Raw genomic sequence first — 26440 nt, forward strand, 5'->3', positions numbered from 1 at the left:
TCTTTGCAGCCGTTAACATCTGCAGGCTCCTCCCAGCCAGGCCAGTCTGCTCATCTCACATCAATCACATCAGTCACATCAATGACATCAGTCACATCAATCACATCAGTAACATCAATCACATCAGTCACATCAATCACATCAGTCACATCAGTCACATCATCACATCAATCACATCAGTCACATCATCACATCAGTCACATCATCACATCAGTCACATCAATGACATCAATCACATCAGGCACATCAATCACATCAGTCACATCAATCACATCATCACATCAGTCACGTCAGTCACATCAATCACATCAGTTACATCAGTCACAACAATCACATCGGTCACATCAGTCACAACAATCACATCAGTCACAGCAATCACATCAGTCACGTCAATCACATCGGTCACATCAGTCACATCAACCACATCAATCGCATCAGTCACATCAGTCACATCATCACATCAGTCACATCAATCACATCATCACAGCAGTCACATCAATCACATCAGTCACATCAATCACATCAGTCACAACAATCACATCAATCACATCAGTCACATCAGTCACAACAATCACATCGGTCACATCAGCCACATCAGTCACATCGGTCACAACAATCACATCAGTCACATCAATCACATCAGTCACATCGGTCACAACAATCACATCAGTCACATCAATCACATCAGTCACATCAGTCACAACAATCACATCAATCACATCAGTCACATCGGTCACATCAGCCACATCAATCACATCGGTCACAACAATCACATCAGTCACAACAATCACATCAGTCACATCAATCGCATCAGTCACATCAGTCACAACAATCACATCAGTCACACCACTCACATCAGTCACAACAATCACATCAGTCACATCAGTCACATCAGTCACAACAATCACATCAGTCACAACAATCACATCAGTCGCATCAGTCATATCAGTCACATCAATCACATCAGTCACAGCAATCGCATCAGTCACATCAGTCACATCAATCACATCAGTCACAACAATTACATCAGTCACATCAGTCACATCAGTCACAACAATCACATCAGTCGCATCAGTCACATCAATCACATCAGTCACAACAATCGCATCAGTCACATCAGTCACATCAGTCACAACAATCGCATCAGTCACATCAGTCACATCAATCACATCAGTCACAACAATCACATCAGTCACATCAGTCACATCCATCACTTCAGTCACATCAATCACAACAGTCACAACAGTCACATCAGTCATAACAATCACATCAGTCACATCAGTCACAACAATCACATCAGTCGCATCAGTCACATCAGTCACAACAATCACATCAGTCACATCAGTCACAACAATCACATCAGTCGCATCAGTCATATCAGTCACATCAATCACATCAGTCACAACAATCGCATCAGTCACATCAGTCACATCAATCACATCAGTCACAACAATCACATCAGTCACATCAATCACATCAGTCACAACAGTCACATCAGTCACAACAATCACATCAGTCACATCAGTCACATCAGTCACAACAATCGCATCAGTCACATCAGTCACATCAATCACATCAGTCACAACAATCACATCAGTCACATCAGTCACATCCATCACTTCAGTCACATCAATCACATCAGTCACAACAGTCACATCAGTCATAACAATCACATCAGTCATATCAGTCACAACAATCACATCAGTCGCATCAGTCACAACAATCACATCAGTCACATCAGTCACAACAATCACATCAGTCGCATCAGTCATATCAGTCACATCAATCACATCAGTCACAACAATCACATCAGTCACATCAGTCACAACAATCACATGAGTCACAACAATCGCATCAGTCACATCAGTCACATCAGTCACAACAATCACATCAGTCACATCAATCACATCAGTCACATCAATCACATCAGTCACAACAGTCACAACAATCACATCAGTCACATCAGTCACAACAATCACATCAGTCACATCAGTCACAACAATCACGTCGGTCACATCAGTCACAACAATCACATCAGTCACATCAGTCACATCGGTCACAACAATCACATCAGTCACAACAATCACATCAGTCACAACAATCACATCAGTCACAACAATCACATCAGTCACATCAATCACATCAGTCACATCAATCACATCAGTCACAACAGTCACATCAATCACATCAGTCACATCAATCACATCAGTCACATCAATCGCATCAGTCACATCAATCACATCAGTCACATCAGTCACAACAGTCACATCAGTCACAACAATCACATCAGTCACATCAGTCGAAACAATCACATCGGTCACATCAGTCACATCAGTCACAACAATCACATCGGTCACATCAATCACATCAGTCACATCAGTCACAACAATCACATCAATCACATCAGTCACATCAGTCACAACAATCACATCAGTCACAACAATCACACCAGTCACATCGGTCACAACAATCACATCAATCACATCAGTCACATCAGTCACAACAATCACATCAGTCACATCAGTCACAACAATCACATCAGTCACATCATTCACATCAGTCACGTCAGTCACATCAATCGCATCAGTCACATCAATCACATCAGTCACATCAGTCACAACAGTCACATCAGTCACAACAATCACATCCATCACATCAATCACATCAGTCACATCAGTCACAACAATCACATCAGTCACATCAGTCACAACAATCACATCAGTCACATCAATCACATCAGTCACATCAGTCACAACAGTCGCATCAGTCACATCAATCGCATCAGTCACATCAATCGGATCAGTCACATCAGTCACAACAATCACATCAGTCACAACAGTCACATCAATCACATCAGTCACATCAATCACATCAGTCACATCAATCGCATCAGTCACATCAATCACATCAGTCACATCAGTCACAACAGTCACATCAGTCACAACAATCACATCAGTCACATCAGTCGAAACAATCACATCGGTCACATCAGTCACATCAGTCAAAACAATCACATCGGTCACATCAATCACATCAGTCACATCAGTCACAACAATCACATCGGTCACATCAATCACATCAGTCACATCAGTCACAACAATCACATCAGTCACAACAATCACACCAGTCACATCGGTCACAACAATCACATCGGTCACAACAATCACATCAATCACATCAGTCACATCAGTCACAACAATCACATCAGTCACATCAGTCACAACAATCACATCAGTCACATCATTCACATCAGTCACGTCAGTCACATCAATCGCATCAGTCACATCAATCACATCAGTCACATCAGTCACAACAGTCACATCAGTCACAACAATCACATCCATCACATCAATCACATCAGTCACATCAGTCACAACAATCACATCAGTCACATCAGTCACAACAATCACATCAGTCACATCAATCACATCAGTCACATCAGTCACAACAGTCGCATCAGTCACATCAATCGCATCAGTCACATCAATCGGATCAGTCACATCAGTCACAACAATCACATCAGTCGCATCAGTCATATCAGTCACATCAATCACATCAGTCACAACAATCACATCAGTCACATCAGTCACAACAATCACATGAGTCACAACAATCGCATCAGTCACATCAGTCACATCAGTCACAACAATCACATCAGTCACATCAATCACATCAGTCACAACAGTCACAACAATCACATCAGTCACATCAGTCACAACAATCACATCAGTCACATCAGTCACAACAATCACGTCGGTCACATCAGTCACAACAATCACATCAGTCACATCAGTCACATCGGTCACAACAATCACATCAGTCACATCAGTCACAACAATCACATCAGTCACAACAATCACATCAGTCACAACAATCACATCAGTCACATCAATCACATCAGTCACATCAATCACATCAGTCACAACAGTCACATCAATCACATCAGTCACATCAATCACATCAGTCACATCAATCGCATCAGTCACATCAATCACATCAGTCACATCAGTCACAACAGTCACATCAGTCACAACAATCACATCAGTCACATCAGTCGAAACAATCACATCGGTCACATCAGTCACATCAGTCACAACAATCACATCGGTCACATCAATCACATCAGTCACATCAGTCACAACAATCACATCGGTCACATCAATCACATCAGTCACATCAGTCACAACAATCACATCAGTCACAACAATCACACCAGTCACATCGGTCACAACAATCACATCAATCACATCAGTCACATCAGTCACAACAATCACATCAGTCACATCAGTCACAACAATCACATCAGTCACATCATTCACATCAGTCACGTCAGTCACATCAATCGCATCAGTCACATCAATCACATCAGTCACATCAGTCACAACAGTCACATCAGTCACAACAATCACATCCATCACATCAATCACATCAGTCACATCAGTCACAACAATCACATCAGTCACAACAATCACATCAGTCACATCAATCACATCAGTCACATCAGTCTCATCAGTCACAACAGTCGCATCAGTCACATCAATCGCATCAGTCACATCAATCGGATCAGTCACATCAATCACATCAGTCACATCAGTCACAACAGTCACATCAGTCACAACAATCACATCCATCACATCAATCACATCAGTCACATCAGTCACAACAATCACATCAGTCACATCAGTCACAACAATCACATCAGTCACATCAATCACATCAGTCACATCAGTCACATCAGTCACAACAGTCGCATCAGTCACATCAATGACATCAGTCACATCAATCACATCAGTCACATCAGTCACATCAGTCACAACAATCACATCAGTCACATCAGTCACAACAATCCTCCCTGCATCACAGTGTGGCGGTGTTACTCTGTCAATTAGTCAACTGTTCAGACAGACTAATTGGCTTTAATAGGTAGCAGGACCCACACACACACACACACACACACACACACACACACACACACACACACACACACACATAGAGCAAGAGAGAGAGGCATAGAGAGGGAGACAGAGAGAGAAATAGAGGGAGACAGAGACATAGAGACATAGGGAGAGACAGAGGGAGACATAGGGAGGGAGAGAGAGAGACAGAGAGAGAGACACACAGAGAGACACACAGAGAGACACAGAGAGAGACACAGAGAGAGAGAGAAAGACATAAAGGGAGGGAGAGAGAGACAGACAGAGAGAGAGAATGATGGTGCTGATAGGAGGGTCATAGTTATTGAGTGGGCATGTGGTGTGAATAACAAAACCTGAGACACCACTCTGTGTGTGTGTGTGTGTGTGTGTGTGTGTGTGTGTGTTAGTGTGTGCGTGCCTGCGCACGCGTGTATACACTTGCTCACAGCAAAGGGGAGTGATCCATGCGGTGTCTCCAGAGGGAGGCAAGCAGCTGTTCCCCCATCTCTCATCTCAGACAGGAAGTGGTCAGAGCAGCAGAGGCACGATGGAACAGCTCGCACGCAAACGCTGCCTCCGATCCAGGTCTTCGGAACAAACGGCCCACCGGAGACTTGAGAGGTTCAGCAGCGCCGGCTCTGCCAGTGCACCGCTGGCGGCAGCGGGGGCTGCGGAGCCTGTGGCAGACAGCAGCAGCCGTCTGTCCTCAGGCCTGGGCCCTCCGCGAGACGTGCGGCGCCGCCTCCCGGGCCTCCTTTTCCAACACGTCCTGCGTGCAGCGTGTGCGTAGGAGGCAGGTGTGCAGACAGACAAACAGACAGACGAGAGCAGACTAAATATCGTGCCCTTGAGGGTAACAAGTGCACGATAGCTCAAAGTCAGGTCAGGTTTTAACTGGTCACAGCTTAAAAACCCTGAACACGGCGAAATAAGAAATGTATTTTCAAATAACTTGATACCGTGTTTTTTTACCATTTCCTGTGTGGGGAGATGGCGGCGCACAAATTCACGTTGCAGCGGCCTCACCCAGTACCGTCCATGCAGCGTCTTCCTCCACGTCTGCGTCTAAGTTTGTCTCGGTTTGGTGGCTGGGAGAGCTGGTGCTGGATCGGCTAGGAGAGGCTGGTCTGCTGAGTCCTGTGGGCCCAAGGACCACGGCCCTGACCGGAGCTGTGCCCGAAGAGGTAACACCGAGGCCGGTCTGACAGGATGCAGAAGCGGGTCAGCCGGGCAGGCTAAGCTAACTGCTAGCCCATGCAGACCGGCAGTTCCAATAATACCGAGGGCGGTCTGGCGGCGGCCTCGCCTAGCCTTGACTGTGTTTTAGTGTCGGCATGTGGAGTGCAGGGAGGTGTATCGAAGGTGTCTGGCTGGGAGAGCTGGTGCTGGATCGACTGGGAAAGCTTGGTCTACTGCATCCTGTAGGCCCAGGGACCACGGCCCTGACCGGAGCTGCACCTGAAGAGGAAACACCGAGACCGGTCTGACAGGACACAGAAGCGGGTCAGCCGGGCAGGCTAAGCTAACTGCTAGCTAGCCCATGCAGACCGGCAGTTCCAATAACACCGAGGGCGGTCTGGCGGCGCCCTCGCCTGGCCTTGACTGTGTTTTAGTGTCGGCATGTGGAGTGCAAAGGTTTCTGGCTGGGAGAGCTGGTGCTGGATCGACTGGGAAAGCTTGGTCTACTGCATCCTGTAGGCCCAGGGACCACGGCCCTGACCGGAGCTGCGCCTGAAGAGGAAACACCGAGACCGGTCTGACAGGACACAGAAGCGGGTCAGCTCGACAAGCTAAGCTAACTGCTAGTTAGCCCATGCAGACTGGCAGTTCCAATAACACCGAGTGCGGTCTGGCGGCGGCCTCGCCTGGCCTTGACTGTGTTTTAGTGTCGGCATGTGGAGTGCAAAGGTTTCTGGCTGGGAGAGCTGGTGCTGGATCGACTGGGAAAGCTTGGTCTACTGCATCCTGTAGGCCCAGGGACCACGGCCCTGACCGGAGCTGCACCTGAAGAGGAAACACCGAGGCCGGTCTGACAGGACGCAGAAGCGGGTCAGCCGGACAAGCTAAGCTAACTGCTAGCTAGCCCATGCAGACTGGCAGCTCCAATAACACCGAGGGCGGTCTGGCGGCGGCCTCGCCTGGCCTTGACTGTGTTTTAGTGTCGGCATGTGGAGTGCAGGGAGGTGTGTCGAAGGTGTCTGGCTGGGAGAGCTGGTGCTGGTGCTGGATCGACTGGGAAAGCTTGGTCTACTGCATCCTGTAGGCCCAGGGACCACGGCCCTGACCGGAGCTGCACCTGAAGAGGAAACACCGAGGCTGGTCTGACAGGACGCAGAAGCGGGTCAGCCGGGCAAGCTAAGCTAACTGCTAGCCCATGCAGACCGGCAGTTCCAATAATACCGAGGGCGGTCTGGCGGCGGCCTCGCCTGGCCTTGACTGTGTTTTAGTGTCGGCATGCGCAGTGCAGGGAGGTGTGTCAAAGGTGTCTGGCTGGGAGAGCTGGTGCTGGATCGACTGGGAAAGCTTGGTCTACTGCATCCTGTAGGCCCAGGGACCACGGCCCTGACCGGAGCTGCGCCTGAAGAGGTAACACCGAGGCCGGTCTGACAGGACGCAGAAGCGGGTCAGCCGGGCAAGCTAAGCTAACTGCTAGCCCATGCAGACCGGCAGTTCCAATAACACCGAGGCCGGTCTGACAGGACCTAGCTGGCGTTCGTTCTCCTGCACAGTGATTTTATTTTTTTGTAGTTGGATGTGTTACTTTGGATGCGTGTCTTGTGGTAGTTCTTGTAGTTTTTGGAAGTGTTTGTGTCTTTGTGTTGCACTGCTGTGCGCTGGGGAAACGATGTTTCGCTTCATTTCATGTGTGCAAGTGCATGAAATGAAACGACAAATAAAGTGTTTCTGATTCTGATTCTACCTTTACCCATAACTGTTCGCCATTGTCTCGGAAACGGGGGGGCGTGGTCTGGTGATATTAATATTCATGAGCTGGCCTTGGACTGACAAGTACAACCCAGGGCTGGCGGTAAGGGTGGGCGGAGTTTCCCATTTGGATGCGTTGATCCGACTAGGTGCAAGTAAATGACTGAGTGATGACATCATGAGTGTCAGCGGAAAAGACCAGCGGAGAGGAGCAGGAGTCGGGTTCTCCTTCCAGACGCAGAAACTGGATTCTGCTTTTATACGAACATTCTCTTCAGTAGGACGAGAAGGCAGGAAGCCACTTCATTTTGTATTGTATGCTTACAGTGAATGTGTCTTCTGCAGGTAACCACCCTGTCGTATAGGAGCAGTGGGCCGCTGCAGCGCCCGGGGACCAACTCCAGTTCTTCTTTCCATTGCCTTGCTCAGGGGCACAGGCAGGAGTATTAACCCTAACATGCGTGTCTTTTTGATGGTGGGAGGACACCGGAGCACCCGGAGGAAACCCACGAGGAGAGCATGCAAACTCCACACAGAAAGGACCTGGGACGGCCTGGGGTTCGAACCCAGGACCTTCTTGCTGCGAGGCCACAGTGTTAACCCCTGGGCCACCGTGCCGCCAACAATACATGTAAATGGGCAGTACAAAATGCTGGATGACTAAAGTTATGACCGATGTTAGAAAACATCAGGGTTTCAAATTTGGACCGACTAACATGTCCTCGTGCATCTTCCCCCAGTGTACCCGCACACACTTTATCCGCAAGCAATGAGATTCCTCCATACTAGAAGGTCACCGTGCTCTCTCAGGAAGGCTTGGGTCCAGAACACATCCCCCGGTTTGGACCGACCAACTGTGCGCGTCTTGACAGTAATGGAGACTACACAGCCCTCCGGCCAACATTAAGCAACCTGCAGATTTACTGCTTGCTCTTTCGGGTTTCTGGTTAATGAAAAGGAATTGCTCATTACTCTTTCCCTGCACCACCCCCACCCATACTCTCTTTCTCTGGCTAGCTCGGCGTCACCCGAGGCCATTTTAATCTGCCTATGTTGGAGCCGTCTCCTTACACAGATGGATGAGAAAGTGGAGCGAGTGCAGCAGAGCAGGAGACGTAGATGACGTGTGCAGGTGAGAAGTGGAGCGAGTGCAGGAGACGTGGATGATGTGTGCAGGTGGATGAGAAGTGGAGCGAGTGCAGGAGACGTAGATGACGTGTGCAGGTGGATGAGAAGTGGAGCGAGTGCAGGAGACGTAGATGATGTGTGCAGGTGGATGAGAAGTGGAGCGAGTGCAGCAGAGCAGGAGATGTACAGGACGTGTGCGGGTGGATGAGAAGTGCAGCAGAGCAGGAGATGTAGAGGACGTGTGCGGGTGGATGAGAAGTGCAGCAGAGCAGGAGACGTAGATGACTTGTGCAGGTGGATGAGAAGTGGAGCGAGTGCAGCAGTGCAGGAGACGTAGATGACTTGTGCAGGTGGATGAGAAGTGCAGCAGAGCAGGAGATGTACAGGACGTGTGCGGGTGGATGAGAAGTGGAGCGAGCGCAGCAGAGCAGGAGATGTAGATGACGTGTGCGGGTGGATGAGAAGTGGAGCGAGTGCAGCAGAGCAGGAGATGTAGAGGACGTGTGCGGGTGGATGAGAAGTGGAGCGAGTGCAGCAGAGCAGGAGATGTAGAGGACGTGTGCGGGTGGATGAGAAGTGGAGCGAGTGCAGCAGAGCAGGAGACGTAGATGACGTGTGCAGGTGGATGAGAAGTGGAGCGAGTGCAGGAGACGTAGATGATGTGTGCAGGTGGATGAGAAGTGGAGCGAGTGCAGCAGAGCAGGAGATGTACAGGACGTGTGCGGGTGGATGAGAAGTGGAGCGAGCGCAGCAGAGCAGGAGATGTACAGGACGTGTGCGGGTGGATGAGAAGTGGAGCGAGTGCAGCAGAGCAGGAGACGTAGATGATGTAGATGACTTGTGCAGGTGGATGAGAAGTGGAGCGAGTGCAGCAGAGCAGGAGATGTAGATGATGTGTGCAGGTGGATGAGGAGTGCAGCAGAGCAGGAGACGTAGATGATGTGTGCGGGTGGATGAGAAGTGGAGCGTGTGCAGCAGAGCAGGAGACGTAGATGATGTAGATGACGTGTGCAGGTGGATGAGAAGTGGAGCGAGTGCAGCAGAGCAGGAGACGTAGATGATGTAGATGACGTGTGCAGGTGGGCCTGCTCCACAAGAGCTCCAGAGAGCAGCTGGCGTGTGGGGGATGGGGAGATACGGAGGGGGAAGGGGGGGGGGTTCTGGTGTGGTACTCATCAGCCCAACAAGGTCCTGAAGGCTCCAGCTGGCCAGCTGCAGACTGGGACTCTAACCTTTAGCGCCAGTCACTCCCCTCGGACTGACTTATGCGGCTGAAGACGACCCAGCTCGTCTCTTATCTCCCCGTCCTGGATTTGACCGCCTTACAGTTGCATTTGTGGGCTTTTGGAGGTCCACCAGGGTCTCTGAGGGAGCACGTTTGCTGCACGCCAAAGCCATGAAGCTGAATCGGTCCAACGCACGTGAGGCCAACGTGCTTCTTCACACTTTCCCCCGCACGTCAGCAGCGCCTACAAGACTTCCTGAGGCGTCGGGGCACGAAGGATATTAACATGCAAATCTCCTCTAAGCCACGCAGCGGAGGCGTGTCGGCGAGCAACTCACAGCCCAGGAAAGAAACGCGGCTGCTGGACTATTGCGCCACCCCGCGGCACGGCTCTGTAACTGCAGAGGGGATGAGCGGAAACGCCAGAAATCCCCGTCGGTTTTTTTTAATCGTTCATGCTACAGCCTTGCTCCTTCCGTTTTGTATTCGTGGCCGCCGGACCTCTAGAAGCACGTCATCGTGAACTCGGACGCCGCCGGTCCGAGACCCCCCACACCACAACACCCACATGCTGGACTACCTGAGTCCAAACGCAACACACACTCACACAGTGCAATCATCTTCTAAGCTGGAAACCCGGGCAAACCAGTGTAAAGCAGTGGGGCTTGTTGTGATATGTTAATTAGGACCGGATGCTAGGTGGAGTGATACAGGAAGTGATGTCTTGACGCCTGAGCATAATGTGGAGTGAAGTTATGTTAAACCCTAGTCTGCCTTGTCGTCCACTAATACTTCAGGGCTGTTATTACCACCTGGCGTGTCATTTCATCATCTCACCGTCAGGGGGCGTCTCATTGTGGAGTAACGAGCATCGGGGACAACCGAATTTCACTTATAATACCACATGACTGGCGGCACGGTGGCGCAGGGGTTAGCACAGTCGCCTCACGGCAAGAAGGTCCTGGGTTCGAGCCTCGGGGTAGTCCAACCTTGGGGGTCGTCCCGGGTCGTCCTCTGTGTGGAGTTTGCATGTTCTCCCCGTTTGGGTTTCCTCCCACAGTCCAAAGACATGTAGGTCAGCTGACTCGGCCTTACTACACTGGCCCTAGGTGTGTGTGTGTGTGAGGAAAGTCTAGAAGGTAGTAAAGGCTGACTCTAAACCCTCCATTCCAAACACGGAGAACTGACCAAACACGGATGAGGGGCTGAAACATCCATTTAAGTTGCACAGTTGCAATAACAGACGCAAGGGACGTGTCGGTTGCTCTTCACGGGGAACTCGAGACGCAGAACAAACCTCGAGACTGGGCAGGGTTATCTACCGGAGTCACGTGCACTACAGCTCCAACCTGCACACAGCACCAACCTGCTCCAGCCAAGCTGGTTCAGACGCTCATCAAGTGGCGGTCTGACGGGACGCGGAGGCGGGGCAGGCTAAGCTAACCGCTAGCCCATGCAGGCCGGCAGTTCCGACAACACCGAGGGCGGTCTGGCGGCGGCCTCGCCTGGCCTTGCCTGTGTGTTTGTGGTGTGGTCGTGTGGAGGGCGGGGAGGTGTGTCAAGGGTGTCTGGCTGGGAGAGCTGGCGCTGGGTCGGCTTAGGGGAGCCTGGTCTGCTGCGTCCGGTGGGCCCAAGGACCACGGCCTGCCTGGAGCTGCGCCTGAGGAGGAAGCACCGAGGGCGGTCTGACAGGACGCGGAGGCGGGGCAGGCTAAGCTAACCGCTAGCCCATGCAGACCGGCGGTTCCGACAACACCGAGGGCGGTCTGGCGGCGGTCTGGCCTGGCCTTGGCTGTGTGTTTGTGGTGTGGTCGTGTGGAGTGCAGGGTGGTGTGTCGAGGGTGTCTGGCTGGGTGAGCTGGCGCTGGTCGGCTTAGGGGAGTCTGGTCTGCTGCGTCCGGTGGGCCCAAGGACCACGGCCCCTGCCTGGAGCTGCACCCGAGGAGGAAGGACCGAGGGTGGTCTGACAGGACGCGGAGGCGGGGCAGGCTAAGCTAACCGCTAGCCCATGCAGACCGGCGGTTCCGACAACACTGAGGGCGGTCTGGCGGCGGTCTGGCCTGGCCTTGCCTGTGTGTTTGTGGTGTGGTCGTGCGGAGGGCGGGGAGGTGTGTCGAGGGTGTCTGGCTGGGAGAGCTGGCGCTGGGTCGGCTTAGGGGAGTCTGGTCTGCTGCGTCTGGTGGGCCCAAGGACCACGGCCCTGCCTGGAGCTGCGCCCGAGGAGGAAGCACCGAGGGCGGTCTGACAGGACGCGGAGGCGGGGCAGGCTAAGCTAACTGCTAGCCCATGCAGGCCGGAAGTCCTCCTGGCTGGCGCTGGTTCTTCTGGACGGTGGACTTGTCATGTTTGGTATATACTACGTGCTAGTTTAGAGATGGGCGTCAGTTAGTATCCGTGTTCTTGTGGTTTTGGACGTGTTCTTGTCCTTGCGCTGCACTGCTGCGGGCTGGGGGAAACCATATGAACTGACGGTGCTCCTGATTCCTGACGGGACGCGTCGGTTGCTCTTCACGGGAAACTCGAGATGCAGAACAAACCTCGAGACCGGGCAGGGTTATCTACCGGGAGTCACGTGCACTACGGGTCCAACCTGCGCCCAATAACGAGCCCGTCTTCAGCCCGGCTGGTCCGGACGCTCGCCAGGTGCGTGGATGAAGACGGCACCAAACCACCGGCGCGGAGCGGACAGCTCAGAAATCCGGTCCACGAAACCCTGCAGGACACCGCGGCCCACGTCCTCGTGTGCCACTGGAAGACGACAACCCGACCGGAACACGACGCCTCGGCACCGTCTTCAGTGACGTAACTTGATGAAGATTTAACAGAGGCAGAGAATAACGCACAGCTTTACGACGGTGTATAAAATTATCTAATTTAATTACAAATTTCTCTTGACATTTCTGCTGAGCGATTCCAAAGATTCTGCAAAAGACTAACGTATTAAAACAATGTGCCCAAAGAAACGGAAGTCTCCGACTGACGGCATTGTACAACGAGGAGAGGATGAACACGAGGTACATGCAGAAACATCTGTACATTAATGTTCATATCACCAAAATAGATCTGATTACAAAACAGTATACACAGTGCCGAATATAAACATCTGTAGAGTTACCCGCCCGCCTGCCCACACACAGTCGTGGAGACAAGCTCCGGGACACGGCCTCCGGGACACGGCCCTCGGTCTGGTGCTGGATAATAAAATAGCAGAGCCGCTTTACTGTGCACCAAAATTTAGCAAAAATAGATTCATATGCGTCTGTCGATGCTGTCCTTCCAGCACATTCTACATGCAGATGATGCATCTTCTTCTCAGCAGCCAATACACATGTACGATTGTTGAAGAAAACACCCTTTGGATGAAAAATAAGTCTTAGTTTTTGTTTCTCTTTTCTTACAGCAGGAAGGGGGAGTGCTAGTGCTCCCGCTCCGAATGTCTAGCAGGTGTACATGTCAGAGTTTCAAGTCAATGGGAGGAAAATAAAATAAAAATTAAAAAAAAAAGCTCAACAAGCATCGACACACACGCAGCAGAAGTGGGCGACGGGCCTCGCGTTGCAGACCGCTCAGGAGCGACTGCGTTGAAGCGGGTTGTGTGACGGGCGCCCGGGAGAGTGTGTGGTTCGGATGAAACATCGCTCGCCGGTTCATCGTGCTGCTACCGGCTGGGCCGGAGTCTGACAACATCTCTGTCAGGGGACTCTCGGGTTCGAACCACGAGGGCGAGCCGGCAGCGAGCCGGCAGCGCAGCTCGGCGGCACAAAGCACGAATCCGTCCTGGCTTTTACAAAGAAGGGGACAGTTTGCCCGCTCGCCGACTGGTGCCGGGAGAGTCAGGGCCAGAGGTCTTAAAACGCTAAGCGGTGGTTTGGCAGAGCTGCATGTATGGAAAGCAGTTAGGGCCGCCAGGTCTTCTACATGGATCAGCAGCGAGAGCCATGCAGCCGCTACGTGAGATGGATAAAAGAAGCTTACGGTTATTGCAGAGCAACGCATGGTCTCAGATGCACAGCACCCAGAACAGGGGGGATGGCGGGGTGCGAGGGGCAGAGCGTGGCAGCAGGTCTACCGATGCTTAACGTGGTCAGAGAACTCTAAGCAGCTGGGGGAGTGTGGCGCCATTGGGTCCAAGTGCTCTCCCGGCCTCTCGTACGTCGAGCTTTCGGATTGGAACGGGGACATAATCTTGGGGAGAGCAGGGTTCAAAAAAAGTTAGGGGGAATTGTTTATTCAGCTGACAGATGACTGACGTCAGGTAAGCCAACAGTGTCAAGGGCTCTCCCGCAACACTGCCAAAGAGATGTGGCGCCATCTGGTGGCGTTATTAAGTAGACGCAGTCTAATGTTTAAAAGATAGGCGACGTCGCCGCAAGGTTGCAGACGTTTCCCCGTTGCTCATTTCAACCCACCAGCACAACAACTCCCTGATTTCACCCTCTACATAATTTATTGCTGAAGATCCAAGTGACCCATTTCTTCACAGTATAGTTTATGCAAGACACCTGCCACCAGTCCGGGAGTTCTCTCCAGGCTCTCTGGAGCAGCTGCAACATCTAGTCCTGTAAACAAGCCAGAACCAGTGCACAAAATACAGAAAGACACAATGAGCCTGTTCCACTGGGTAATAACCGTCTGTGCATTGCAAGGAAATAATACGTACAGGGGCAATGAGGCTGGCTGGGGCAAATGACCAAGAACGAATGATCATCCGAAACAGACCACCACCCCCTAGAATCAATAACGCACCCCGGCATCTCTTCTAGTGCATTCCAGTCAGCATCTCCCAAATGGCCCATCTAGTGCAATGAGCTGCGATAGTCTCCGGTCAAATAAATAGAGAAACCCCACCGCAGACACGGGGAGGACGCCGGGCTCGTCGCACACAAAAGTAATGCAACGACTGTAACCACAAAGAGCAGGTCGTCTGCAAACATCTTCACAAGTCCTGTACTGAAGCAACAGTCAATATGTGCACGCGAGTCTGTGTGTGTGCGTCAGTGTGTGAGTGAGCGACACCGCTTTCCTGGGTCTTTGTATTGAAAAGTTCACATGTTAGAGCATTGAAAATAGTGGTTTAAAGCGTTCCCGTCGCCATACGACTACACCTGAGAGTTACGGCTAAAACCAGACAACCTTCTCTTCTGGAAGGGTGCTTCCCGCCACATTTAACAGGCAGTTAAAGCAGAACAAAAGCAAAACACGACAACATGAGCGCACATCTTCCTGCTCCATACACTGATGACCAGCTGGGACACCGATTAGACGAACACGATGGAGATGCTGGTGTAGCAACCGGAAGCTTCTATAAGCGAGGCGTCTGGAAATGATAACAGGAAGCTAGCTGAGGATCACTGAGCTCAGGAGACAAACGGCGTCGTGGGCCAGCTGTTTGGCGTTGCGAGAGTGAGAAAACGACTTGGGGGGGCCATTACTCTACATGTGAGTAAAGAGCCTCGGAAATCAGCCAGAGCTTATTAAAGTGAGCTAGCCTCCACCGTGAGGAAAAATAACCCCTAACCAATTCCACCACCCACCCTCAACAACAAACACTACCAACACTGAAACATGCAGATGCATATAAATATCAATTTTCACAAACTATAGCATTTATGTTAACATCTCTCCACATATAAAACATTTTCTTATTCATCAGAATGTGTCGTAGTCCTGTGTATTATATTAGCCTACAGTATGACCGCATGTTTACTGCCTAAGGTTTACCATGCGGTAGAGAATGGCCATTTGATACCCTTACTGCCCTGCGGCAGCGTAGAGTAGCGTAGCTACATGGCTGTTAGCACTGACAGTACAGAGCGGACCTGGCGTGACATGACATCACCCAACAATCCTGTAAGAAGTTCTGATATCTCCGTTACGCTGGTGGTCGAGGCGGTGGCAGTGGTCCACCGGGTCTGAGGAGGTGACATTGCCAAGAGTCGACAAGGGTCAGGAGACACATAGCACGCTTGGGGAGGAGGCCAGGGTACAAACAGGGGTGGGAAGGCCATAAAAGACCGGGTCTGTGAGGGGAAAAAGGAAGAGAAGGAAGAGAAAGACCCCGAGCAGGTAACAGGAGAGGACGGTGAGGCGGTGCGGGTGCTCCAGGGCTGTGCTGATGGCAGGGAAACCCATGTAGTTGCAGAAGGAGTGACACAGAACCGGGCCCACCAGGTGACCTACGACAGAGAGAGAAGAGGAGAAAAAGAGAGATGACAGCTGGTATATGCACTGACAGTCCAAATGAGGGTTTGATCCCGGTGACCATTAGCGCTGACTTGACCAAAAGTTACAGCACTGGGGTCAAACACGCCTTTAAGTCTGCCGACAGCCACTAACCACACAACCATCACGTGACAGAACACTCGGACCAGACAACCTGGACCTGAACCTGAACAGTCAGGAAACTTTAAGCAATAACTAGAGGGAACTACGTAGGGTGTTGTGCTCCATGCAGGACAAGAAGGTCTAACATACACCGTAAAGCTGACCTGTTCTGATGAATATGAAGGCAGTGTAGGCTCCAAACACGGCTGTGTAGGAAAACTGGAACACTGTGGTGAAAGAGAGCAACACGGCCCACCATCAAGCTCTTCCCCGGCATGTTCAACCAGTCCCATCATGAATGTTTGAATAGGCCGTATGGATTTTTACCTGCTGAAAGGAAGATCCCCGACATGGTCCCCTGTCTGAAGCGCAGCAGCTCAATCACATGGTGGAAGTGGGCTGCAAGGACAGCAACGCTGTTATTAGAGCCGCATCACGCAAATACTGGTTCTTACTTTAGTTTTTCTATGGGAGAGGGCAAAACAGGTAGTCCAGATAGGAGCATCAAACCCAACCAACTTCTGCTAGTTCTGTCACGACAACAGCCACCACAACACATTTTCACTGGCTTGGGTCACAAGCGGTGAGACCCAAGTCCTCATTCTGTCCATACCTGGGATTAAAACTGCCTGACCGACTAAAGAGTCTCACCTACTCCAAAAAAGAGTGGGCAGGTGAAGATGGCGGTTGAAGGGCTGGCGCAGGGCACCAACATGGGTAGCATGCAGGCTCGGAACACCAGCTCCTCAGTCAGCGGCGCCACCACCTGGTTTCTCAGCCAGCGCATGTCACTGAAGCACAACGTCCAGAACCAGGGGTCTGCAGGATGGACAGCAGGGACACAAAGCTAGTTAGGGGAAAGGACTAAGCCCTTTCTTTCTTCTTTTTTGTTTTTTTTTTTCTGTGCTGATCCGGGGAGGGCTGCAGACTACCACATGCCTCCTCCCATACATGTGGAGTCACCAGCCGCTTCTTTTCACCTGACAGTGAGGAGTTTCACCAGGGGGACGTAGCGCGTGGGAGGAACACACTATTCCCCCCAGTTTCCCCTTCCCCCCGGAACAGGCACCCCGACTGACCAGAGGAGGCGCTAGTGCAGCGACCAGGACACATACCCACATCCGGCTTCCCACCCACAGACACGGCCAATTGTGTCTGTAGGGACGCCCGACCAAGCCGGAGGTAACACGGGGATTCGAATTGGCGATCCCCATGTTGGTAGGCAACAGAATAGACCGCCACGCCACCCGGACGCCCGACTAATCCCTTTGTGACTCAACACAAAACTGGCTCTGTCTTTTCCTATATCTCTGACAAAGACGCATTCAACTTGTATACATTTAAATTTACACATTTGTAAAGCAGTAGAGGTCCGGGAAAAGTTGTTCAGTGTAAAACTGCAAAAGTAGGCCTCCGGGTGGCGTGGCGGTCTATTCTGTTGCCTACCAACACGGGAATCCCGGTTCAAATCCCCGTGTTACCTCCGGCTCAGTCGGACATTCCTACAGATACAATTGGCCATGTCTACAGGTGGGAGGCCAGATATGTGTCCTGGCTGATTCACTAGCGCCTCCTCTGGTTGGTCGAGATGCCTGTCCGGGGGGGTGGCAGCGTGATCTTCCCACACGCTACGTCCCCCTGGTGAAACTCCTCACTGTCAGGTGAAAAGAAGCGGCTGGCGACTCCACATGTATGGGAGGAGGCATGTGGTAGTCTGCAGCCCTCCCCGGATCAGCAGAAGGGGTGGAGCAGCGGGGGTGGAGCAGAGCGGGTAAAGCAGAAGGGGTGGAGCAGAGCGGGTGGAGCAGAGACTTACTATTTAAACCGGCTCATTATTTAAATTGGAATACTTGCAAAATAGCTTTCATATTTGCTCCGTGCAGCCCAGATGGATAATCCAAAAAAAAATCTCTTTCCATTTTCTTCCATTGTGCAGTGAAGCGCCTCAAATTCACACGTGTAGCACACAAATAAACACGCACAGAGTGACTTCTGCCCCAATACCAAATCAAGACCCCCTTCGTTCCTGTTTTTCATGCTAATTTAACGCGTGAAATTTAGAAGTTAGCTCGCTAGCATGCTATGAGAGACATATTCACTTTTACCATAACTGTAAACACCCCAAAACATGACTGACAGGGCTGGTAATTATATATATAATTATATACACTACCGTTCAAAAGTTTGGGATCACATTGAAATGTCCATATTTTTGAAGGAAAAGCACTGTATTTTTCAATGAAGATAACTTTAAACTAGTCTTAACTTTAAAGAAATACACTCTATACATTGCTAATGTGGTAAATGACTATTCTAGCTGCAAATGTCTGGTTTTTGGTGCAATATCTACATAGGTGTATAGAGGCCCATTTCAAGCAACTATCACTCCAGTGTTCTAATGGTACAATGTGTTTGCTCATTGGCTCAGAAGGCTAATTGATGATTAGAAAACCCTTGTGCAATCATGTTCACACATCTGAAAACAGTTTAGCTCGTTACAGAAGCTACAAAACTGACCTTCCTTTGAGCAGATTGAGTTTCTGGAGCATCACATTTGTGGGGTCAATTAAACGCTCAAAATGGCCAGAAAAAGAGAACTTTCATCTGAAACTCGACAGTCTATTCTTGTTCTTAGAAATGAAGGCTATTCCATGCGAGAAATTGCTAAGAAATTGAAGATTTCCTACACCGGTGTGTACTACTCCCTTCAGAGGACAGCACAAACAGGCTCTAACCAGAGTAGAAAAAGAAGTGGGAGGCCGCGTTGCACAACTGAGCAAGAAGATAAGTACATTAGAGTCTCTAGTTTGAGAAACAGACGCCTCACAGGTCCCCAACTGGCATCTTCATTAAATAGTACCCGCAAAACACCAGTGTCAACATCTACAGTGAAGAGGCGGCTGCGGGATTCTGGGCTTCAGGGCAGAGTGGCAAAGAAAAAGCCATATCTGAGACTGACCAATAAAAGAAAAAGATTAAGATGGGCAAAAGAACACAGACATTGGACAGAGGAAGACTGGAAAAAAGTGTTGTGGACGGATGAATCCAAGTTTGAGGTGTTTGGATCACAAAGAAGAACGTTTGTGAGACGCAGAACAAATGAAAAGATGCTGGAAGAATGCCTGACGCCATCTGTTAAGCATGGTGGAGGTAATGTGATGGTCTGGGGTTGCTTTGGTGCTGGTAAGGTGGGAGATTTGTACAGGGTAAAAGGGATTCTGAATAAGGAAGGCTATCACTCCATTTTGCAACGCCATGCCATACCCAGTGGACAGCGCTTGATTGGAGCCAATTTCATCCTACAACAGGACAATGACCCTAAACACACCTCCAAATTTTGCAAGAACTATTTAGAGCAGAAGCAGGCAGCTGGTATTCTATCGGTAATGGAGTGGCCAGCGCAGTCACCAGATCTGAACCCCATTGAGCTGTTGTGGGAGCAGCTTGACCGTATGGTACGCAAGAAGTGCCCATCCAACCAATCCAACTTGTGGGAGCTGCTTCTGGAAGCGTGGGGTGCAATTTCTCCAGATTACCTCAACAAATTAACAGCTAGAATGCCAAAGGTCTGCAATGCTGTAATTGCTGCAAATGGAGGATTCTTTGACGAAAGCAAAGTTTGATGTAAAAAAAATCTTATTTCAAATACAAATCATTATTTCTAACCTTGTCAATGTCTTGACTCTATTTTCTATTCATTTCACAACATATGGTGGTGAATAAGTGTGACTTTTCATGGAAAACACAAAATTGTTTGGGTGATCCCAAACTTTTGAACGGTAGTGTATATATATATATATATATATATATATATATATAGTATATATATGTGTGTGTGTGTGTAATTATATATATATACTGGCAGAATCTAGTTTGTTTAAGTTCATTTATCTGCTAATGTGTGACGCCGAGACTTGTTTCCACCCACGATGGAGGTGAAGGAGGAGGAAAACATCCATCTGGGCTGCACGGAGCATCTGCTGAAGAGATTTTGTGATTACCTGCTCTCATATCGTGGCCAGGTAACGACACCCTTCTCCCAAACTAACATCACTTCAGCATCACAGCATGTGACTTCAGAGAAACTCTATTGAGCCCCGTGGGGGCAATTCTTCCTCTGCATTTAACCCATCCTAGTTGTGCAGCGAGGAGCAGCGAGGAGCAGCGGGCAGCCGCCGTGCAGCGCCCGGGGACCGGAGCACCCCGAGAAACCCCACCGCAGACACGGGGAGAACATGCAAACGACCTGGGATGACCCCCACGGTTGGGACTACCCCGGGGTTCGAACCCAGGACCCTTCTTGCCGCGAGGCGACAGCGCTAACCACTGCGCCACCGTGCCGCCGCACTTCCCCTGAACCACGGTGTTGAAGGACGATGAACAGACGCTGTGACGAGGTCTGACTGAATACTTCTCCCGTCTCTGAGGGTCTGGGTTTGAACGTTTACTCAGAGCAGTACACTCAGCCTTCCAGCTTTCAGAACGTAATGAGCCTCGAGTCAGAGCACGCTGCAGTCCCTCTGGATTACTACATCACATCACATTAAACTACACATGTGAGGGGATGCAACCAAAAACACAAAAAAAGGAAAATGACATCACGATATATTTGAAAATGCTCAATACGCGTCGAACTGGCACTAAAATATCATCTTGAACAGGGAGGTGCCAGCCAGGAGCAGCCAGGAGCAGCAGTGAATGGACTGCCTTTCATGTAGCGCTTTTGGGGCTACAACAGCCGCTCAAAGCACTTTACAGTCAGTGAATGCCTCATATTCACACACACACACACTCTCTCGTACACCGAGTACCAGCCGTACAAGGTAACAACCAGCTAGTCGGGGGCAGTCAGGGGTTCGGTGTCTTGCACTGTGACACCTCGACGCCTTTGCAAGGAGGAGCCGAGGATCAAACCAGCAACCTTCCGGTCACTACACAACCATGACAAGTATGGGTGTGTGTGTGTGTGTGTGTGTGTGTTTTCCTCTGCGTGGTGTTCAGGATCTGTAATGGCAGACAAAACAGGACAAACAAGACAACATGTTGTGCGTCAGCTGTCTCACCGAAGGCCACCCGCAGGCCGTCCATGAAGCTCCAGGGACAGTCCATGGCCAGCTGGATGAGGGGGCCCAGGAACAGCACCTGATGCAGTGAGGGAGGACACAGTGAGAAAGAAAGTAAGAGTCTCCCGTCTTGTTCCCCGAGAACAAATAATCACCGTTCTCCCTGACACGACTCGTGTGCAGTCCCTCCGGCCGCCCAACACAGCCAGCAAGACTCAAGCGCTCCTCCAGCCGACCAACACAGCCAGCGGGACTCAAGCTCTCCTCCAGCCGCCCAACACAGCCAGCGGGACTCAAGCGCTCCTCCAGCCGCCCAATACAGCCAGCAGGACTCAAGCTCTCCTCCGGCCGCCCAACACAGCCAGCAAGACTCAAGCGCTCCTCCAGCCGACAAACACAGCCAGCGGGACTCAAGCTCTCCTCCAGCCGCCCAACACAGCCAGCGGGACTCAAGCGCTCCTCCAGCCGCCCAACACGGCCAGCGGGACTCAAGCTCTCCTCCAGCCGACCAACACAGCCAGCGGGACTCAAGCTCTCCTCCAGCCGCCCAATACAGCCAGCAGGACTCAAGCTCTCCTCCAGCCGCCCAACACAGCCAGCGGGACTCAAACGCTCCTCCAACCCCCTCTGCCGATCCGGGGAGGGCTGCAGACTATCACATGCCTCCTCTGATACACATGGAGTCGTCAGCCGCTTCTTTTCACCCGACAGTGAGGCGTTTCACCAGGGGGACGTAGCGCATGGGAGGATCACGCTATTCCCCCCAGTTCCCCCTCCCCCCCGAACAGGCACCCCGACCGACCAGAGGAGGCGCTAGTGCGGCGACCAGGACACATACCCACATCCGGCATCCCACCCGCAGACACGACCAATTGTGTCTGTAGGGGCAACCGACCAAGCCGGAGGTAATGCGGGGATTCGAACTGGTGATCCCTGTGTTGGTAGGTAACAGAATAGACCGCTACGCTACCCGGACGCCCACGAAGGGAAAATGTGATAAACTTTCCCCTTGCCAACTGTCAGTTTTGCCAAGTGCTGGGACTGCCTGGCTTATCTAAGAGCCCTACATCAGCTTAAGGGAAACTCACTGGGAAAAGGCATCTTTAACTGTATTCACACCGAGGGACCCGTTTCAAAAGATATGCTGCACCTAATGACTTCCTGGTCGCGTAAACCTGTACCCCTTTGCTATTAATTATTCATGAATCATATTCGAGTGCTTTCTAATTCAGAAGAAGAGGAACGGCACGAGACAACGGACCTCGTTCATCAATTATTCCTAAGTACATACAAATGTGTTCTTACACACCCATGGAAATGTGCAGCCCTGCAGTCTGTCTCAGAGACCAGTGCAGAACCTAGTAACCCCTGCATATAGACACCAGTTGGCTAGCGCTGATGTCTTTGTAAGCCTGGGGGACTGCTCGTTGCAAGAGGTAGACAACAGATGTTAGGAGGAAGGAGTCAAATGTCTTGATGCATGCTCAATAGTCCAGGTAAGGACACCACAGAAAGGTGAACCAGTTCATCTGGACACAACTCCAGTTAATGGTCACGGCAACTTGAACATGAAACCGATAGTTGTTTTCGGTCGTTATGCCACCGCATTGTTTATCATCGGCAGTCACTTGGGGTCGAGTATGACTGTCCTTCTAGGTCCTTGTACTTGCAGGACTTTTTATGTGGAGTGGCTGATGCTCCTGCAGCCACCACGCGTTCCTTGGCAGGGGGTGGTCAGAGTCCAATGGCATGGAGAACCAAGACGATTTGGGATCACCCTCTCTTGCAGCCTTCATCCACCTTCACTGCCGCTGTGACCTGGAGACATCTTCCACCAGTTCCACCATCGGGGTCTTTGTTGGATCGCGCTTCATCTGGAACCTCCCCATCACCCTATCTGCCTTGGGTGATCCTACCAGGAGCCAAGCTCCGGACGGCATAGCTCTTGGGATCATTGGTACATGCATGGTGGCGATCCAGGAGAAGTGCATAGTTTATAAGGGCGGGGATACCTACAGTCAGTTTGGACTGAAGAAGTCACTTAGATGAGTGAACGCTGATGAACTGATTCACCTTTCTGTGATTAGGGGAAAGGAATTAGAAATAACCATCAGGCTTTGCTTCTGACTGTCATGTAATCTGAAGAGCTAAGAAAAATCCCATAGGTATGTAAGAACAAATCTGTATGCAGGAACGATTGATGAATGAGGCCCATTGTGTGAGGGAGCCTCAATGTGGCAAGTCCTATTTTCTGTATTTCATGCATTAGTGTTATTTAACATTGGAATATCATCATCATCATTTGGGTTCAAGATTACAGGGCTTGACCCTTAATAATATAGACTGGTTAATTATTACAATTTTTCTTCTGCAGTTGTTAAATTTACTCAGTTGATTTATGGTGATCACATGTATACTGGAATAATGACAGAAACAAGTGCCACAAGCCCAGCAGTTGTTACTCCAATCAGCCACATGAGGGTGCTGTGATGAAAGGTCTAAATTACACAATTTGGATGGCTACTACTGCTACACTTTTAAGTGTCACAGACCCAAAATGGGGCAGATATATTGAGCTACGCTGGCTCTACAAATCTTAATCAGGACCACCAAAGTCCAGCAGACTGGATCTTTGATTAATTTGTTTAGTTTTGTTCTGTTTTAAACAGTAATACCCAGAGGCTTGTTCAATTTATCAGCTGTTGGCACTAAATTTGGCAAGTGTGCTAAAGAGACCAAGGTGCCTGAATGACTCATAAATAGGCCTCTGGATAAAATGCATGAATTTGAGGTAAACAATGCACATTCAACCAGCCATCCACGGGATGTAAAAGAAAACAGATTCATCAGACCAGGCCACCTTCTTCCACTGCTTCACGGTCCAATTCTGATGCTCACGTGGAAATTGTAGGTGCTTTTGGTGGTGGACATGGGTCAGCATGGGTTCTCTGACTGATCCGTGGCTATGCAGCCCCATACACAGCAAGCTGTGATGCACTGGGTGTTCTCACACCTGTCCGTCATAGCCAGCATCAACTTTTTCAGCAACTTGAGCTACAGAAGCTCTTCTGTGGGATCGGACCAGACGGGCTAGCCTTCACTCCCCATGCACATCAATGAGCCTTGGGCGCCCATGACCCTGTTGCCAGTTCACAGGTTGCCCTTCCTTGGACCACTTTTTGTAGGTACTGACCAATGCATACCGGGAACAATCCACAAGACCTGCCGTTTTAGAGATGTTCTGACCCAGTCATCTAGCCATCACTATTTGGTCCTTGTCAAAGTCACTCAGATCCTTATGCTTGTCCATTTTTCCTGCTCCCAACACATCAACTTCAAGAACTGACTTTTCTCTTGCTGCCTATTACATCCCACCCCTTGACAGGTGCCATGGTAACGACATAATCAAGTTATCACTCACCTGTCAGTGGTTTTAATGTTTTGGCTGATTAGTGTATGGCCAACATTAATCAATGACTTGAGAAATGTGTGTGCCTTGACAGAAAACGGGCTTTAGTGCACTGACCATTCACCCAATTGTTACAGCTTTGTGCAGACAATAGTTAAGAACCATGAAGGTAGGCCACACAAAAATATATCCACAATTAAAAGGGGAGCCACAAAAGATAACATCTTACAAAATTTAGAGCTGAGAAGATTTCGAGCCTCGTATAAATCATAATTACAAGGTGCGGTCATGAACAAGGAGCATACAGGTTTCACCTATCAAATGATGGCTGAAAAGGCTTAAAAATGATTCAGAAAAATAATCTGTTTCTGGTAATAAAGTGTCATCTAACACCCTTATTTGATTGGACAATCAGTGAATTATCATCAGTCGGTCTGTTTTCAAATAGTTGGTTCGCCTCATTGTGCAAGTTAGTGAGCCCACTAGCTATCGAAGAGTCTGGTGAACTCGAGGCCATGCCCCTCAACCTTCCCAGAGCCCCTCAACCTTCCCAGAGCCCCTCAATCTTCCCAGAGCCCCTCAACCTTCCCAGAGCCCCTCAACCTTCCCAGAGCCCCTCCACCTCCCGAGAGAAGTGGCTGTGCGTAAGTGTCCTGGTCGCTGCGCTAGCGCCTCCTCTGGTTGGTCGGGGTGCCTGTTCGGGGGGAGGGAGAACTGGAGGGGAATAGTGTGATCATCCCGTGCGCTACGTCTGCCTGGTGAAACTCCTCACTGTCAGGTGAAAAGAAGCGGCTGGCAACTCCACATGTATGGGAGGAGGCACGTGGTAGTCTGCAGCCCCCCTCAGATCAGCAGAGGGGGTGGAGCAGCGACCGGGATGGCTAGGAAGAGTGGGATAATTGGCCGGGTACAATTGGGGAGAAAATGCGGGGCGGAAGTGGGGGGGACTCCAAATGTGACTGTGCAATTGCTGACTTGCAAAGCTACTATAGTGATATGAATGCTGTGGCAGTGAGCAGAGAGGTTGGGCGTGCAGACTGTTTACCAGGGGAAACCTTTCTGTGACGAGGCTGGGAAGTTTGTAGAGATTTATAGAAATGTCCAGACATGAGGAATTAACACTTAAAGGAAGTCTCTTAATGATGGAATATGAAATGGCTGACACAGTTACAGTATTGTTACAACGTGACTGGTCAAACAGTCAGAGCGTTGTGCTGTCCCGCTGGCCAGGGATTTGAGGTGACTGTTAAAATTACTGTAAATGTTGGTCGGGTTTTAAAGTACTCGAGCAAACCTACCCTGACTGCCCCCCCCTTTTACCCCCCCCCCGACTATATTCGGCCAATTACCCCACTCTTCTGAGCCGTCCCGGTCTCTGCTCCGCCCCCTCTGCCGATCCGGGGAGGGCTGCAGACTACCACATGCCTCCTCCCATACATGTGGAGTCACC

General features: G+C 50.4%; 1 protein-coding gene across 1 annotated transcript in view; it reads right to left on the reverse strand.

Moving 5' to 3' along the window:
* Positions 1–15896: 15896 nt before the first annotated feature.
* The window catches only part of rce1a (Ras converting CAAX endopeptidase 1a), a 28616-nt gene continuing 18072 nt past the window's right edge, over positions 15897–26440 (reverse strand). Inside the window, exons 4-8 of the mRNA XM_056300232.1 lie at positions 21582–21660; positions 17170–17337; positions 16846–16917; positions 16683–16745; positions 15897–16370 (exon numbers count right to left, since the gene is read on the reverse strand). Coding sequence (XP_056156207.1) covers positions 16141–16370; positions 16683–16745; positions 16846–16917; positions 17170–17337; positions 21582–21660 — 612 coding nt within the window. The 3' untranslated portion in view covers positions 15897–16140. The remainder of the gene's footprint in view (positions 16371–16682; positions 16746–16845; positions 16918–17169; positions 17338–21581; positions 21661–26440) is intronic.

The sequence above is a fragment of the Lampris incognitus genome, chromosome 20 (assembly GCF_029633865.1).
Source record: "Lampris incognitus isolate fLamInc1 chromosome 20, fLamInc1.hap2, whole genome shotgun sequence".
NCBI lineage: Eukaryota > Metazoa > Chordata > Actinopteri > Lampriformes > Lampridae > Lampris > Lampris incognitus.